At 43.7% G+C, this 15,829-nt stretch overlaps 1 protein-coding gene across 2 annotated transcripts in view; it reads right to left on the bottom strand.

Annotated features, from left to right (window-relative positions):
• Positions 1 to 15,441, bottom strand: part of NDUFA12 (NADH:ubiquinone oxidoreductase subunit A12) — a 43,053-nt gene extending 27,612 nt beyond the window's left edge. Inside the window, exons 1-3 of one of the 2 annotated variants that reach the window (XM_033953423.1) lie at positions 15,296 to 15,402; positions 10,647 to 10,718; positions 9,178 to 9,260 (exon numbers count right to left, since the gene is read on the bottom strand). In XM_033953423.1, coding sequence (XP_033809314.1) covers positions 9,178 to 9,260; positions 10,647 to 10,657 — 94 coding nt within the window. In that variant the 5' untranslated portion in view covers positions 10,658 to 10,718; positions 15,296 to 15,402. Of the gene's footprint in view, positions 1 to 9,177; positions 9,261 to 10,646; positions 10,719 to 15,295 lie in introns of both variants that reach the window. The other variant, XM_033953422.1, reaches the window with a different exon arrangement.
• Between the last annotated feature and the right edge of the window lie 388 nt (positions 15,442 to 15,829).

Raw genomic sequence — 15,829 nt, 5'->3', positions numbered from 1 at the left:
TACATAAAATATCACTATTTGTGGATGATTATATCTTTGAAACATCTATTTTCACTATCAGTGGTTATTAGAGAATTAAGGTCTTATGGGGATGTTTCTGGCTTCAGAATGAACCTAGTCAAAATGGAGGCTGGACATGTAGATGTTTTCTCTCCCACACTAGAAAATACATGATCTATTGGAGTCAAAATGAGCAAATCTAGGGCTGGATAATATAAGGCAATGATAATTTAGGGATCTCAGGAATAGTTAGAGAGTTCAAAATATTGAGGATTGCCAAACCTAAATGCCTTGAAAATAAGAATAATACTGTTAACAGAATTCTTATTAGAGTTGACACAAAAGTAAGACTTGAGAAAAATTATTTTAAAGCAAGTTAGGGCTTGCTTTTTTGGAACTATGTAGCCAAATGTCTTTTAACCCCTTGTGAGCTTATGCAGAGCATGCTACTTTCTGATGGGCTCCTCAAGTGTGTGGCATGGAAAATAAACCAGGGGTCCCCTGGTGAAGAATATCAAGTCTCTAATCACAGAAAAAATACTTTTAATTTAAAAAGTTGTTTTCTCCTTATGAGAAATTCCAATGCTACTCTTTGGCACTATATACCCTCAAGCTGCATTTAACTAATTTACCTTCTTGAGTTGAGAGGCTATACACAGATTTAAAAGTCAAACAAACGACAGATTAGGTTCTTACCTTGATAATTTGGGTTCTGTTAGGATGCAAAGGAGTCTGTATTTTAGCTGTTGATTCCCACTTCCCATGAAACTGTAGAAGGGTATCACTTTAAGGACCTGAATTCCTCCTCTTCTGCAATAAACAGCTCCCTCCTCAGTTGGTACCAAAGCAATCACCACTGAAAAATAAGAAGGAGAGACATGGTGAACTTCCCCGGCTACAAACATATTCTACTCTGCTCTGAAACTTAGGACAATAAACAATTAACAAGCAAACAATGAACAATAAATTAGTCACATGAATAATTAAGAGCCAATCTGCTAAGTGCAACAAGCAGAGGCCAAGGAACCTTCCAAAGGGGAAAGAGAAAAGGAAGCCCCTTGTTACATTACATTACATTAGTGATTTCTATTCCGCCATTACCTTGCGATTCAAGGCGGATTACAAAAAGGATCTATCTGGCCATTTCCAGAGGAATTATAGAATAGTTAGGGAGTAGTCAACTTGGTTCATAGAGATGAGGTGGATCTTGTGGCGTTAGGTTGGTTTCGTTTGTTGGGTATCAGTGATTTTTTAAATAGTATGGTTTTTATTTCTTTTCTAAATGTTCTGTAGTCAGGGGTCGTTATCAGCAAAGTAGAGAGTTGACGGTCTATTCTCGCTGCTTGAGTGGCCAGGAGGCCATTATACCGTTTTTTTCGTTTGACTTCTCTGATTGGGGGGTATGTGAATAGAGCGTGGGTTCTCCTTTGTCTGGTTGATGTGGTTCGGATTAGACGGTTGTTTTGGTATATTGGTCTGTTTCCGTTTATGGTTTTAAATAGAAGACAGTAGAATTTGAATTGTATTCTTGCTTGGATTGGTAGCCAGTGTGAGTGGAGGTACGCCTCGGTGATGTGGTCATGTTTTCTCAGAGAGTAGATGAGTCTCAGGGCTGTGTTCCGGATTGTTTGCAGTTGTATAATCATGGTCGCGGGGCAGGGTAGCTAGAGAATGTTACAATAGTCTAGTACACAGTTCTTCAATCGCTGGTCCGCAAAAAAATCTTGCCAGTCCGCGAAGGATTCAGGTCCCCGCCGCAACGAAAGGTGTTGGCGTCAGCTGACTTGCAACTTCCTGTTGCCGTCGCTGTGCCGGGACTCCTGCCGCGTATACTTCCTGCCTTTTCTCCGAACCTCCAGACCAGCAGCTCTGTGTGCTTTTAACTTCGGCACAGAGCTGCCCCTAAGCAGTAGTTTAGTGTGGTTTCATGAGGCAGCCTCGGGGCTTTTGCTAGGCCGGCCTGCTTCGATGATGCGATGTGGGCCGGCCTAGCAAAGTCCCTGAGGCTGCCTCATGAAACCGCGCTAAACTACTGCTTAGGGGCAGCTCTGTGCCGAAGTTAAAAGCACACAGAGCTGCCGCTTGCCTAAAGACTCTTGGGCCACTGAAGGAGGGCAAAGAGCAGCTGTCCTGGAGGTTTCCCTTCCTCTCACCTTTGCAGGTCCCTTTTATCCACCTTTTTTTTTTTCTTCAAACGGCAACGGGCCCCAGCATCAACATCAAGTTCCACTGTTCCTTGCAAGTGGTTCTGCTCGGCCAAAGCTTTCCCTCCGACATGAGCCACCCTCAGGGGAAAGAAAGTGACCCGCAAAGGTGAGGGGAAGGGGAGCAGATGATGGAAGTTGGGGGGGGGGAGAGAGAAGGGGCAGATGATGGAATGGAGGAGATGAGAGAGAGAAGGATGGAAGTGAGAAGATGGAAGAGAGATGATGGAAGTGAGAAGAAGGGAGAGAGAGCACAAGGCAAATGGATGTCAGTTGAGAGGGGAGAGCAGATGCTGAATGGAAGTGGGGAAAGAACACATACTGGATGGAAGGAGGAGATAAATAAAGGGGGAAGAAAATAGTAAGATAATGGAGGGGTGAGGGAAAGGGGTGACAAGCTGTGGGTAGACACAGTGAAAAGAGGGAAACAGGACTAAATAGTAAGAAACAATTTAATTTAGATGGAGGCAGAAAATAGAGAAGGAAGACCAGAGAAGAAAAAGGAAGAGAGAGCAGAGAACGATATCAGATCTGAGTGGAGGAAATGAGAAGAGAGAGATGCTAAAAACCACAGGGGGGAAGGAAGGACAGAGATGCCAGACCATGAGGGGAACAGAAGGAAGATGATGGATGCCAGACCAAATTGGGGGGGGGGGGGGGGCAGGAGGAGAGATGGCAGGGAAAGACAGACAGTGAATGGAAGGGGCAGATTCTGTACTGAAAAGACAAAGAAGGTTATCATGCCGCTGTACCGGGTCATGGTACGCCCTCACCTGGAGTACTGCGTCCAGTACTGGTCACCGTACATGAAGAAGAACACAGTACTACTCAAAAGGGTCCAGAGAAGAGCGACTAAGATGGTTAAGGGGTTGGAGGAGCTGCCGTACAGCGAAAGATTAGAGAAACTGGGCCTCTTCTCCCTCGAACAGAGAAGATTAAGAGGGGACATAATCGAAACATTCAAGATACTGAAGGGAATAGACTTAATAGAGAAAGACACTATTCACCCTCTCCAAGGTAGGGAGAACGAGAGGGCACTCTTTAAAGTTGAAAGGGGATAGATTCCATACAAACGTAAGGAAGTTCTTCTTCACCCAGAGAGTGGTAGAAAGCTGGAACGCTCTTCCAGAGGCTGTTATAGGGGAAAACACCCTCCAAGGATTCAAGACAAAGTTAGACAAGTTCCTGCTGAACAAGAACGTGCGCTGGTAGGGCTAGTCTCAGTTAGGGTGCTGGTCTTAGACCAGAGGGCCGCCGCGTGAGTGGACTGCTGGGCATGATGGACCACTGGTCTGACCCAGCACTGGCAATTCTTATGTTCTTAGGGCAGACGCTGGATGGAAGAGAGTGAAAAGGCAATGAAAGCAGAAACCAGAGACGACAAAAGGTAGAAAAAAATAATTTTATTTCTATCTTGTGATTCAAATATATCAGATTTGAAATATGTATCTTGCTAGACATAACTGGGGAGTGCAAAGCCCAGGCAGTCCTTCTTTAGCTTTCAGCTGGCTTAGGGCTCTCTCTGACCAGGGGGCAGTTGCCCTAGTTCCACTCCCCTAACACCATCCTGTCATGTGTGACTGTGGTATTCTGTTACATGATATTTGTGTAGCATTCTGTAATAATTTGGCTTATTCAGTTTTCTTGATAGTAGAGGGGATATATGTGAAGGGGAGGGGAGACAGGGGTTTTGTTGATCTTTGCCCTGTATTATTTGTATTTATAAAATGACAATTGTATAGAATATTGTTTCTTTTTATACTTTAATATATGTCAATATAAAATCATAACTATTTGAGGCTTATGCGGATGGGATCAGATGGTTTGTGGGACCGAGCTCGCGGGGACGGGGTGGCGATGATTTAAAAAAAATTTCAGTCTTAGTAGTTTGCCGGTCCACGAAATAATTATTTTATTTCCGCCGGTCCATAGGTGTAAAAAGGTTGAAGAACACTGGTATAGTAGACCCAGCATTAGGGCTTGAACTAGGATCAGGAATTGAGTTTTGTCGAAGAATTTTCGCACTTGTCTTAGGTTTCTCATGATTGCAAAGGATTTCTGTATTATTTTGTTGATTTGTGGTTGCATGATACAGTACTTGTTAATTGTCACTCCCAGTAGTTTTAGAGTGGTTTGCATGGGGAATGTGGTTGAGTTGATTACTAGGTTTGTAATGGCTACTAGGAGAATGAATTTTGTTTTTTTCTGAGTTTAGCTTCAGTTTGTGGTCTTTCATCCAAGATGTTATTGTTTCTAATGTTTTATGTAAAGTGTCTATCATGGAGGGTTTTAGATGATCAAAAGGGAGAAGAATGGTGATGTCGTCTGCGTAGCTGTAGGAGATTATGTTTGATTTATATAGACAGGTGCCGAGGGATGCGATGTAGAGGTTGAAGAGTGTGGGGGATAAAGGGGATCCCTGAGGTACACCACAGGGGTTGGACCAGGGTTCTGACTTTTCGTTGCTTGATTTTACTCTGTAGGATCTGGTCTTTAAGAATCCTTGGAACCATGTGTGCACTTTATCTGTGATACCAATTGCATCCAGAATTTGTATAATGTTATGGTCAACCAGATCAAACGCCGCAGATAGATCTAGTTGTATGAGGAATATTTTTTTTCCTGTGCTGAGATGTTGTCTAGCTGTGTCCAGGAGGGATCCTAATAGTGTTTCAGTGCTATAATTGGTTCTGAAGCCAGATTGTGTATGGTGGAGTATGTTGTGATCTTCGAGATAGTCAGTGAGGAATTTGGCTACTAGGCCTTCCATTATTTTGACGTAAAGTGGTATTGATGCTATGGGTCTGTAGTTGGAAGGTTGATCCATTACTCCTTTAGGGTCTTTTAGGATAGGGGTGACAATGATTTCGCTGAGGTCTTGTGGGAAAAGGCCATCTGTGAGCAGTGTTTGCATCCATTGTAGGAGGAGAGAGCGGAATTTGATACTGGCGTTTTTTAGTAGATATGGAGGGCAATGGTTTAGGTCACAGGCTGCATGACTGTATTTTTTGTAGAGTTTGTTGAAGTCTGACCATTGTATAGTGGGGAAGAGGGACCAGGTTCTATCTGCTGCTATAGATTCTTTGTCTGAAGGGATTATAGTGATCTCATCTAGGAGAGTTGGGTTTCCAGCGAGGTTGGTCCTGGCATTTGTGATTTTATTTTTGAAGTGTTCTGCTAGTGTGCAGGCTGAGGGGGGAGGGGTGTTATCAGTGGCCAGGTAAGGTTTGGTGTCTGTGAGTTCTTTCAGTATTTGGAATAGTTTTTTAGTGTCTTGGGTTTCTTTGCCTATTAGGTTGGTGTAGTATGTCTTTCTTTTGTCTTTTAATTGTAGCTTGTATTGTAGGATGAGTATTTTCCATGCAATTTTTGTGGGTTCTTGGTTGGTTTTCCTCCATTTTCTTTCGAGTCGTCTGCATTGTCTTTTGCGTAGGAGTAGTTCGTTGTCAAACCATTTGTCAGATCGTCTGCTAATTCTGGTTTTTGTTTGCATTGGGGCTAGCTCATTTAAGGTGGCTTTACTTAAGCTGCTCCATTGTGAAATGAAGTCTTTGGGGTTAGATTCTTGGATTAATTCATCTGTTTTTGACCAGAATTTGGAGGAGTCGATATGTTTACGTGAGTTGTAGGTTAGTTTTTGGGATTTTGGTTTAGATTTGTTTTTGGCCCAGTTGATATTGAAGGAGTATGTATAGTGGTCTGACCATAGTGAACGAGACCACTTTCCATTTGATGTCTGAATATCTGGGAGAAGGGGCTGTTGCGTCATGAAGGCTGTGATGTCTATTTGGTGACCTTTTTCATGGGTGGTTTGTGGATCTAGGATCTTGTATTTTAAGGCTTTGAGAAAGGATAGTAGGTTTTCTACTTGTTTGGAGGAGTGATCTTCGAGATGTAGGTTTAGATCGCCTAGGATAAGGTTGTATGGGGTCAATAGTGAATTTCGGTATAAGAAATCTTTGAATTCCGATTTTGCAGTGTTCCAGTTTCCTGGTGTTATATAGCATAGTATGCATGTCATGGATTCTTTTAGTGTGGAGCATGAGAGCTGGCATGCCAGAAGATCCATGTAAGGAGTGGATATTTTGTCTAGTGTGTTAATGTTAAGTGATTTTCTGATTATAATGGCTAGACCTCCACTTCTTTTGTTTTCTCTGCAGACCACTGCTGTTTTGTAGTCTTTTGGGCAGATTTCTGTAATCCTGGGGTCTTCGTCTGATGTTAGCCAGGTTTCTGTGAGGAATAGGCAGTCTATGTTCTCGTTTTGTATCCAGTCTTTTATGGGTTCTGTTTTTGGGCCTACGGCTCTTATGTTGAGGTAGGCACAAGTAAGAGTGGTGAATTCTGTTTGTGGACCACTTGTTGTTAAAGGGTATATGAGTGTTCTTGGGTAGGTGTATGGTTTGGACTTGGGGAGGTGAGGTCTTCCTTTCCATGTTGGAGTGATTGTGTGTTGTATATAGGTCTGGCGATTGTGTGTTGTATATAGGTCTGGCGATTGGTGTTTGTGTTCCTGTAATAACGTCTCTGCTTAATCTTAGATATAATAGAAGAGGCCCCAAGAAGGACAATGGCAATGTCTGAGGCAGAAATCAGGCAAATCACAAAAAATCTATACAGGGAGAGCAGTATGGACTCCTGTGTATCCTAACAGAACCCAGATTATAGAGGTAAGAATCTAATCTGTTGTTCTGTTGCAGATTCACAGGAGTCCATACTTTAGCTGACGTACCAAACCAGTGCCAGACATCTAGGGAGGGACAGATGAGCCTGTCCACAAAACCAAGGACCCAAAGGTGGCATCCTCTTGAGCTGTCACATCCACTCTATAGAACTTCGTAAAGGTGTGAAGAGTAACCCAAGTAGCTGTTCTACAGATTTCATCAGACAAAACAGCCTGGGACTCTGCCCAGGTCACTACACCTCTTGTGGAATGTCCTGCAAGAGAAATAGGAGGCTGTTTCCTGCAGGAAATGTAGGAAGAAAAAATTGCCATGCGGATCCATCTGGCAATGGAAGCTTTAGAGGCAGGCCTACCCTGCCTTGAGCGACTGGTCAGCACAAAAAGATGAGCAGGGCCCTGCGTATATCCAGCTTGCACAAAAGCTGGATATGTGGAATCGGACTGCTTTCGCATTCCTGACTGTAGCCATGAGATCTATGTCTGGTCTGCCCCAATATAAAACTAGCCCCCTAACCATTGAGGTTGGCATCGGTTACGAGGGTCATCCACGAGTCGATTCTGAGAGGCATGCCCTTTACCAAGTTCTCCCCTTAGAGCCACCAACGCAGGCTGTGCTTTGCCTCCACCGTCCAGGGGTTCAGAAAGAAAAACTGAGGAGGGAGCTGTTCTTCATTGCAGAAAGGAGTTCATGTTCTTAAAATTATACCCTTCTGCGGTTTCACGGAAAGTGAAAGTTTGGCAGAACCCATAGGCTGAAAGGTGGGCAAAGTTCCTGATTGACATGGAAGGCAGAAACCATCTTTGGAAAAAAGGAAGGAACTGTGCACAGAGAAACACCTGACTCTGTGAAATGGAGAAATGGCTGCAATTCTGAAATCCTTCTTGCTGAAACTATGGAAACCATAAACACTGTTTTGACTGTAAGATTCAGCAGGGAAGCCTCCGAAAGAGGCTTGTACGGAGCATGGGCCAGGCCTTTAAGACCACATTGAGGTCCCGAGATGGGAACAGTCTACCCAACAGGAGTTTCAGTCCGAGAGCACCCCCCTCCTCAAAAACTGAGTGATGTCCATGTGAGAAGCCATAGACCAGAGGCCACTCCGAGCCTAAAAGCATGAGATGCCGGTTATCTACACTTTGAGACATGAAACCACAAGGCCTTTTCAAGACTGGCTTGCAGGAAAGTCAGAATCACCTGAACGGGAGTCCTCTCTGGCTCTACCTGCTCCTTGGCACAGCATAACTGGAAGGTCTTCCAGGTATTAGCAATAGGCCACAAAAGTCACATTTCTTAGCCCTAAGGAGAGTTGCAACCACAACCTCTGACTAGCCCTTCCGCATCAAGGCCGCGCACTCAAGAACCATGCCGTATGACCAAAGCAATCTAGCTTTTCCATCAGAACTGGTGGGCCTTCACTGAGGAGCCCCCGATGAACAGGCAATTTCAGGGACCTACTGTCTACAGATGCACTAGATCTGAGTATCAAGGTCTTCAGGGTCAGTCCGGGGCCACCAGGATCACTAGACCACAATATGTTGCTCTCCTATGGATGATCCGAGCCACCATGGATCATGGTGCAAATACATAGAGAAGCTGCTCTGTTGGCCAGGGCTGAACTAGGAAGTCTAGCCCTGTGATTCCCTGCTCAGCTTCTCAACTGTAGAATTGGACTGCCTTCGCATTTCTGGCTGTAGCCATGAGATCCATGCCTGGTCTGCCCCAATACAAAACTAGCCCCCTAGCCACTGAGGTTGGCATTGGTCGTGAGGGTCACTCACGAATCGATTCTGAGGCATGCCTTTTACCAAGTTCTCCCCTTTGAGCCACCAACATAGGCTGCGCTTTGCCTCCACCATCCAGGGGTTCAGAAAGAAAAACTGAGGAGGGAGCTGTTCTCCATTGCAGAAAGGAAGGAGTTCATGTTCTTAAAATTATACCCTTCTGTGGTTTCACAGAAAGTGGAAGTCAACAGCTAAAGTACGGACACCTGTGTATTTGCAACAGAATGCAGAATTCTCTCATATACTAGTTCTCAACCCTGTCCTGGAGGACCACCAGCCAGTCAGGTTTTCAGGATAGCCCTAATGAATATGTATGGAGCAGAGACACATACTTGTCACCTCCAATATATGCAAATCTCTCTCATGCATATTCATCAGAGCTATCCCAAAAATCCGATTGGCTGATGGTCCTCCAGGACAGGGTTGAGAACCATTGTCCTAGTACACTCACAAACTAACTTTTTAAAATATTAGCAAGAACATAATGAATTTAGATCACATTCTTACCAAAGAAATATCGTTTGTCTTCAAAGTACTTGTTTCCATATTTGTCAACTCCAACTAATGCACCAATCTTCAGATCACTTACCCTGCAATAGTTTAGGGCAGAGAAATAGGTTGAAAATACAATAAAGCAGTGACCTGAGATTTAAAATTTGAATCATTTTTACACAAATTTAGAAAGCCTAAGTACATTAGTCAGTTGTAATTTTCAACTTATGGAACCTCTTTTGCCTTTAAAAGCATAAAGAAAAGAGAAAAAAAATATAGGAAAAAAAGTCTAACATTCATAAGAGTCCAAATATTAATAAAAGGGATCATATTCACATTTTGGGGTAAACAAAAAACTGTAAAGAAATAAAGAGACAAAGAAGCAACTGCTACTTGGGTTATCCAGACCCTCAGAACATAATTTCTCTGGGTTCAATCCTATTTTCTATAAAGTTCTTCAAGTGAGTAAGTTCCATAAAAGAATATCTATTACCTGCACAAACAACTTGACAGACACAAGAAAATGTTAATCTGAAGGTAGTTCTCTAAGAGTTTACTTCTGCTTTTAGCTAACAATAAATGATGTCTTAACTGAGTCACCCTAGAAACATCAGGAAATAATGAAATCTCCTGACCCCCCCAAATCTCAAAACACTATCCTTAAAGAACATTAAGGCCCACAACCAGCAGTGAGATACAATACAAAGTCATGCACCTAGGCAGCCATAATCCATGCAAGACTTACACCCTAAATGGCGAGATCCTAACAAGAACTGAAGCAGAGCGTGACCTAGGGGTGATCGTCAGTGAGGACATGAAGGCTGCCAATCAAGTGGAGCAAGCTTCCTCCAAAGCAAGGCAAATCATAGGTTGCATACGCAGGAGTTTCGTCAGCCGTAAGCCTGAAGTCATTATGCCATTGTATAGATCCATGGTGAGACCACACCTGGAGTACTGTGTGCAATTTTGGAGGCCGCATTACCGAAAAGATGTGCTGAGACTGGAGTCGGTGCAGAGAATGGCAACCCGGATGATCGCGGGTCTCAAGGATCTCCCTTACGAGGAAAGGCTGGATAAGTTACAGCTCTACTCACTCGAGGAACGCAGAGAGAGGGGAGACATGATCGAGACGTTCAAGTATCTCACGGGTCGCATCGAGGTGGAAGAAGATATCTTCCTTCTCGTGGGTCCCACGGCAACCAGGGGGCACCCGTGGAAAATCAGGGGAGGGAAACTGCACAGTGACACCAGGAAATTCTTTTTCACTGAGAGAGTGGTTGACCGCTGGAATAATCTTCCACTTCAGGTCACTGAGGCCAGCAGCGTGCCTGATTTTAAGGTCAAATGGGATAGATACGTGGGATCTATTCACTGAGTTAGGTGGGGAAGGGTCATTGCGGTGGGCAGACTGGATGGGCCGTGGCCCTTATCTGCCGTCTATTTCTATGTTTCTATATTAATATATACAAATATATCTAATTTACCTCATCCACATTCACTGCTGACTTCCTGCAATCCCAACTTCCCACAGAGTCATCAAGTCAAGTCTGGAAGCCCTGTTTAAAGGTTAATGCATTATTGCACTATGGTTAGGGCTTTAGATTTTAGTCACTTAGTAATTTAGCTTTAGCTCATTCTTCTTTAATAGTAAGAACATAAGAGTTGCCTCCGCTGAGGCAGACCATAGGTCCATCTTGCCCAGCGGTCCGCACCCGCGGCGGCCCATCAGGCCTATTGCCTGAAACAGTGGTCCCTGACTAATTTTATAACTTAACTCTACCTCTATTTTTATCTGTACCCTTCTATCCCTTTGTCCTCCAAGGGATATAAAGGTACAGATAAAAATAGAGATAGAGTTAAGTTATAAAATTCAGGATAAGTTCATTCAGGTACATTAGGTATTTCCTAAGCCACCCATTCTAATCCTATGGCCAGATTAGCTCTCAGTACTCAACAGCACAGCTTGATGGGGGTGAGAGGGGGCAGCAAGTTACTACCAGATACAATGGAAGGTTAAGTGACTCCCAAAATCACAAAGCATTTCAGTGGGATTTGATCCCTGGTTCTCAGCCCACTGCTCTAACCAGTAAGTTACTATAAAAGTACAATTTCTACTATTAATCTCTTATGCTTGGTGTAAAAACAAAGTGTATGCTCCATTTCTGTGATGACTCATGAACGGACAAAAATGTATGTACTTGAATAAACTGGAGGAAAAGTTGCCCAGCACTGCAATAACACCTTTCGTACGCAGACAGGTTAGAAAGGCTGGGGCTCTTCTCCCTGGAAAAGCGGAGACTCAGAGGAGACATGATAGAGACTTTCAAGATCATGAAAGGCATAGAGAAGGTAGAGAGGGACAGATTCTTCAGCCTATTGGGAACCACAAGAACAAGGGGGCACTCGGAGAAATTGAAAGGGGACAGGTTTAGAACCAATGCTAGGAAATTCTTTTTCACTCAGAGGGTGGTGGGCACCTGGAATGCGCTTCCAGAGGTTGTGATAGGGCAGAGTACACTACAGGGTTTCAAAGAAGGATTGGATAAATTACTGAAGGATACGGGGATTGAGGGATACAGATAGAGGTAGAGATAGGTTATGAAAGGGTATAGATAGAAGGATAAAGGGGACTAAAGGGTTTTAAACAAGGATCACCTTACAGGTCATGGACCTGATGGGCAGCCGCGGGAGCGGACTGCTGGGCGCAATGGACCTCTGGTCTGACCCAGCGGAGGCAACTTCTTATGTTCTTAACATCAATTTTCATTCCCTTGAAAGGATTCATAATTAGTGTAAAACAAGCTAAAAATAGAAGCAATAACTAGAGTTAAGATCCTTTGATAACTAGGAAAACTAGAGGAATTCTTGCTACAGTAAGCTGAAAAATAAACCTAAAATAATGGAAGGGGTAGAGGGCAAAAAAAGATTAATTGACTTCTTACCATTATTTGTTACCCAATGAAGGAAGGCAGGAGATGTCGACCCAGTCCTGAGGATAAACCCAGCTAGTCAGATTTTCAGGAAATCCATACATGAGAGAGTACATACAAATCTATCTTAATTGTATGTAAGTCTCTCATATATATATATTCATTGTGGGATCCTGAAAACTTGACTAGATAAAAACCTCTTCCTAAGAAACCTTCATCAGGTGAGTCAAGATTACAGAGCTCTCTTTAATACCTCTTGCGTATACTTCTAGCAGAGTGGAGGTGAAGTGGGGTGAGAATCCTGGAGGAACCGAGTACAGTTCCCATTACAGCTCTTTTTGACCCTGGGTGAGTCATCTAATCCTCCATTACCTCAGGTACAAAAAAAAAACAGAATGTGAGCCCACAAGGGATAGATAAAGTACTTGTATAATATGTAAACCACTTTGATTGTAGCACAGAAACGCATTAGTATATCAAATAAAGACAGATTTAGGAAAGTTCAAATATCTCAAATTAAGTCTCTGTCATTTCCAACTTACAATGAACAATTAATTTATCCTTAATCAAAGCAGAGTCACAGATTTACAAACTGGAAATTTGCTGAACCTCCTTGGCATCAATGTCCTTAATATGGCTCATTAATAACCTATCACTTGCCTTGGGTATGAACTTTCCCCCAATAGAAAGCCAGAAATGATTAGTGGGTATTTTTTTTAATGCCGACAGCCTATAGAATGAGGAAGGATGTGTAAATAAAGAGAGAACCCTTGAGAAAGTCACCTAGTGGCGAAATGGGTCCCATCAGAGCTGGCTAGAAACTCTAAATGCTAAAAAGATAAGTGACATCTTCTTGCTGTTGAAATCATTAAGAAGTGGAATATAAAAAGAATATTTGCTACAGTAAGAATTGAGTTAAGCACTAGGAGGAGATGGAGACAAGGGTCAATGATTGAGACTCTGAACCAGTCAGTCTTGGCAGTGGACATTTATGTTCCAAACCAAGTGGTTTTCTGAGACCCTTTATCCTCCTTTCTCATGTTAGACATCTTACTTTGGGATTTTTTGTATCTGTGGATTGCTTCCAGTTAATCCTACTAACCATCTTCCCTTCCTTGTCAGCAACTCACTTATACCCCCACTGCCTCGGTGTGAACTTCCCCCCAATACAAAGCCAGAAATGATTAGTGGGTACTTTTTTAAATGCTGACAGCCATAGGCAACTCCCCCCCACACACATATCCCCCCACACACACATCCCTCCCCCCCCCCACACACACACAGATATTCAGCAGCAGTATCCAGAAAGTGGCTGCAGCTAACATCTAGACAGAGCAATGAAGTGCTGGTACTATCAAAACAGCAGAGATATTCATCCGCTACCCAGCTAGTTTATCTGGATAGGTTTAGGACAGCTTTTTTTTTCTGCTGTCCTAAGTTATCTGAATAGTTATGTGGTTAGCAGCTAAAAATCATTTGATCATGCTGCGGTACTCAGTATCTCTCCTTAGACACCTCTCTCAGAACTCTATTCCTCAGATAAGCTGCTTTAATCTGTACCCTTCTCCTCCACTGCCAATTCCAGACTTTTTTCCTTTCATCTGCCTCGTATTCCTGGAATAAATTACCTGAGTTAATCTGTCATGCCCCTTCCTTTACCTTGTTTAAAAGTAGATTGAAAACCCACTTAGGTAGATTGTGAGCACACCAGGACAGATAAAGAAAAAAACTTGAGTGCCTGAATGTAAACTACTTAAACAACCTCAACTGAAGAGCAGTATATAAATAATTAATAAATTTGAAACTTTTTGATAATAGCCTTCAATCTATAACCCTACTCCTCACTGCTCACAGCCTTAGCCAGCAGATTAACCATTCCATTTAACTGTATACTCTCACACTGGCATCCTGCTTGTCTGTCTAGATGTAAGACATTTCAAGCAGGGACTGTCTCCTTTATGACTTTGTACAGTGAGCGCTGTGTATGTCTAGCAGCACTCTAGAAATAATTAGTAGCAGTGATCTCTGCTACAGTGCTATTGGGGAGGTCCTGGGTGCTTAGCTAGGTTGTGGCCCTCAAGAATCAAGATTTCCCACCTTTGCACTATTGCATCAAATACAGTTTAGATCAAGGCTTCCCAAACTGTGGATTATGGACAAGACGGGGGAGAGTTGTAAAGTCCGTTTCTGAGGTTGCAACCTGAGCAGGTAAATAGAAATATCGTTAGCTTATATCGCCAGAGTATCTATGCTTTCTGCAGCCGTGATAATGAGGCAGTGGTCACAGCAAGTGAATCTGACTTCTTTTATCCCGATTGAGTTGAGAGGAAAGAAAAAGTAGGAGATTCATCAATGGTGTTCTTTTTTGTTTGTAAACCACCTTGCTCTTTGGAAAGGCAATATATTCAGCAAAGGCTGACCGAAATCGACCTGGACCCTTGGGTAAAAAGATCACAGGCCCCTAACCATCCATCAAAAGTGATTAAATTAAATGGCAGCTAGGGAAGATTGGGCCCTCTGTTGCTGTGGGCTCTCAGACACTGTCCTGTTGTTCCAATGGTCAGCCCATCCGATTATTAAGCATCAAAAAATAAACCTGCACCAAGGCAATCTAAAGATATTCAGACACATTATCTAGATCAGTGTTCTTCAACCGTACCGGCACGTGCATCAGGCTCGAGATACAAAATAATTATTTTATTTCCTCTGGTCCATAGGTGTCAAAAGGTTGAAGAACACTGATCTAGATAGTGTTGTTGACTATCTGCCTCTGTGGGGGTTTCTCTGTGTAGCCAACAAGTCCTTTTAACGCTCCACTACCTCAGATACGTGCCCAGATGAGAAGTCCTCCAGGGGCAAGCAAAAAATCTATTCTACCTGAATACAACCTGCCTTGAGCTATACAACCCAAGAAGGCATAAACAAATCCCTTTTCCCTTATACCTCATCCTAAATGTACCATATAACGAGCCAGCTGTAAAATTGCAGCCAAAGCATCAGAAAAACAAGACAGCTCTATTTATTTTGCAATCTAGTTTTCATCCATAAGGAGCTTCGGACTTGAGGGCCTCCTGCCATTTCACTGAAGGTCTTTCCCAGCCACCAAGCAGCCAGGAAGGTCAAGGGACAAACACCAAAGAAAGCAGCCGCCGCCACACCACGGTCCGTTGAGCGCAGCCTGTCGGAACGAGGGCGCCGGTTACCTTATAAACTGCCAGAAGGAGCCGAAAATGCCGCCGTGGGCGCGAATCTGCTGCAACCCCCGCCGCAACACCTGCAAATACTCCGCCATCTTCGGCGGCCGGAAGCAGCCGCTGGCGAAGTGGGCGGGAGAGAGAGAGCGCGCGCGGCTCGGCGCTCCTCGCCTGCCATAGAGAGCGCGAGCGTCCAAGCTCCGCGTACAGCGCCACGGCGGGACAATGCGGTACTGCCAGTGTTTGGAAGATCCTACCCGCCTCCCTTGTCTCTACTAGTCTAGCACCCTCAATCACGAGGGAAGAGAAGGCAAGACGGACGCTGAAGAGCTCAGGCAGGCAGCTCTTCAACATCATTGCCACTCAGACGGCTTCCAGACATCAACTAGACCAATGGTCTTCATTCACTTTTAAGTCAGGGCCACTTTGTACCTAAATCATGGAGTTGAAGGAGAGCCACCAAAAATCGTCCCATGCAAGGCTATGACATTTCTGACCAGTGTGTATAAATGACATCTGCCCTAGCAGCCTGCCTTAAACTGT

Source organism: Geotrypetes seraphini, chromosome 7 (assembly GCF_902459505.1).
Source record: "Geotrypetes seraphini chromosome 7, aGeoSer1.1, whole genome shotgun sequence".
Lineage (NCBI taxonomy): Eukaryota > Metazoa > Chordata > Amphibia > Gymnophiona > Dermophiidae > Geotrypetes > Geotrypetes seraphini.
This window is presented reverse-complemented; position numbering and strand designations above follow the sequence as displayed.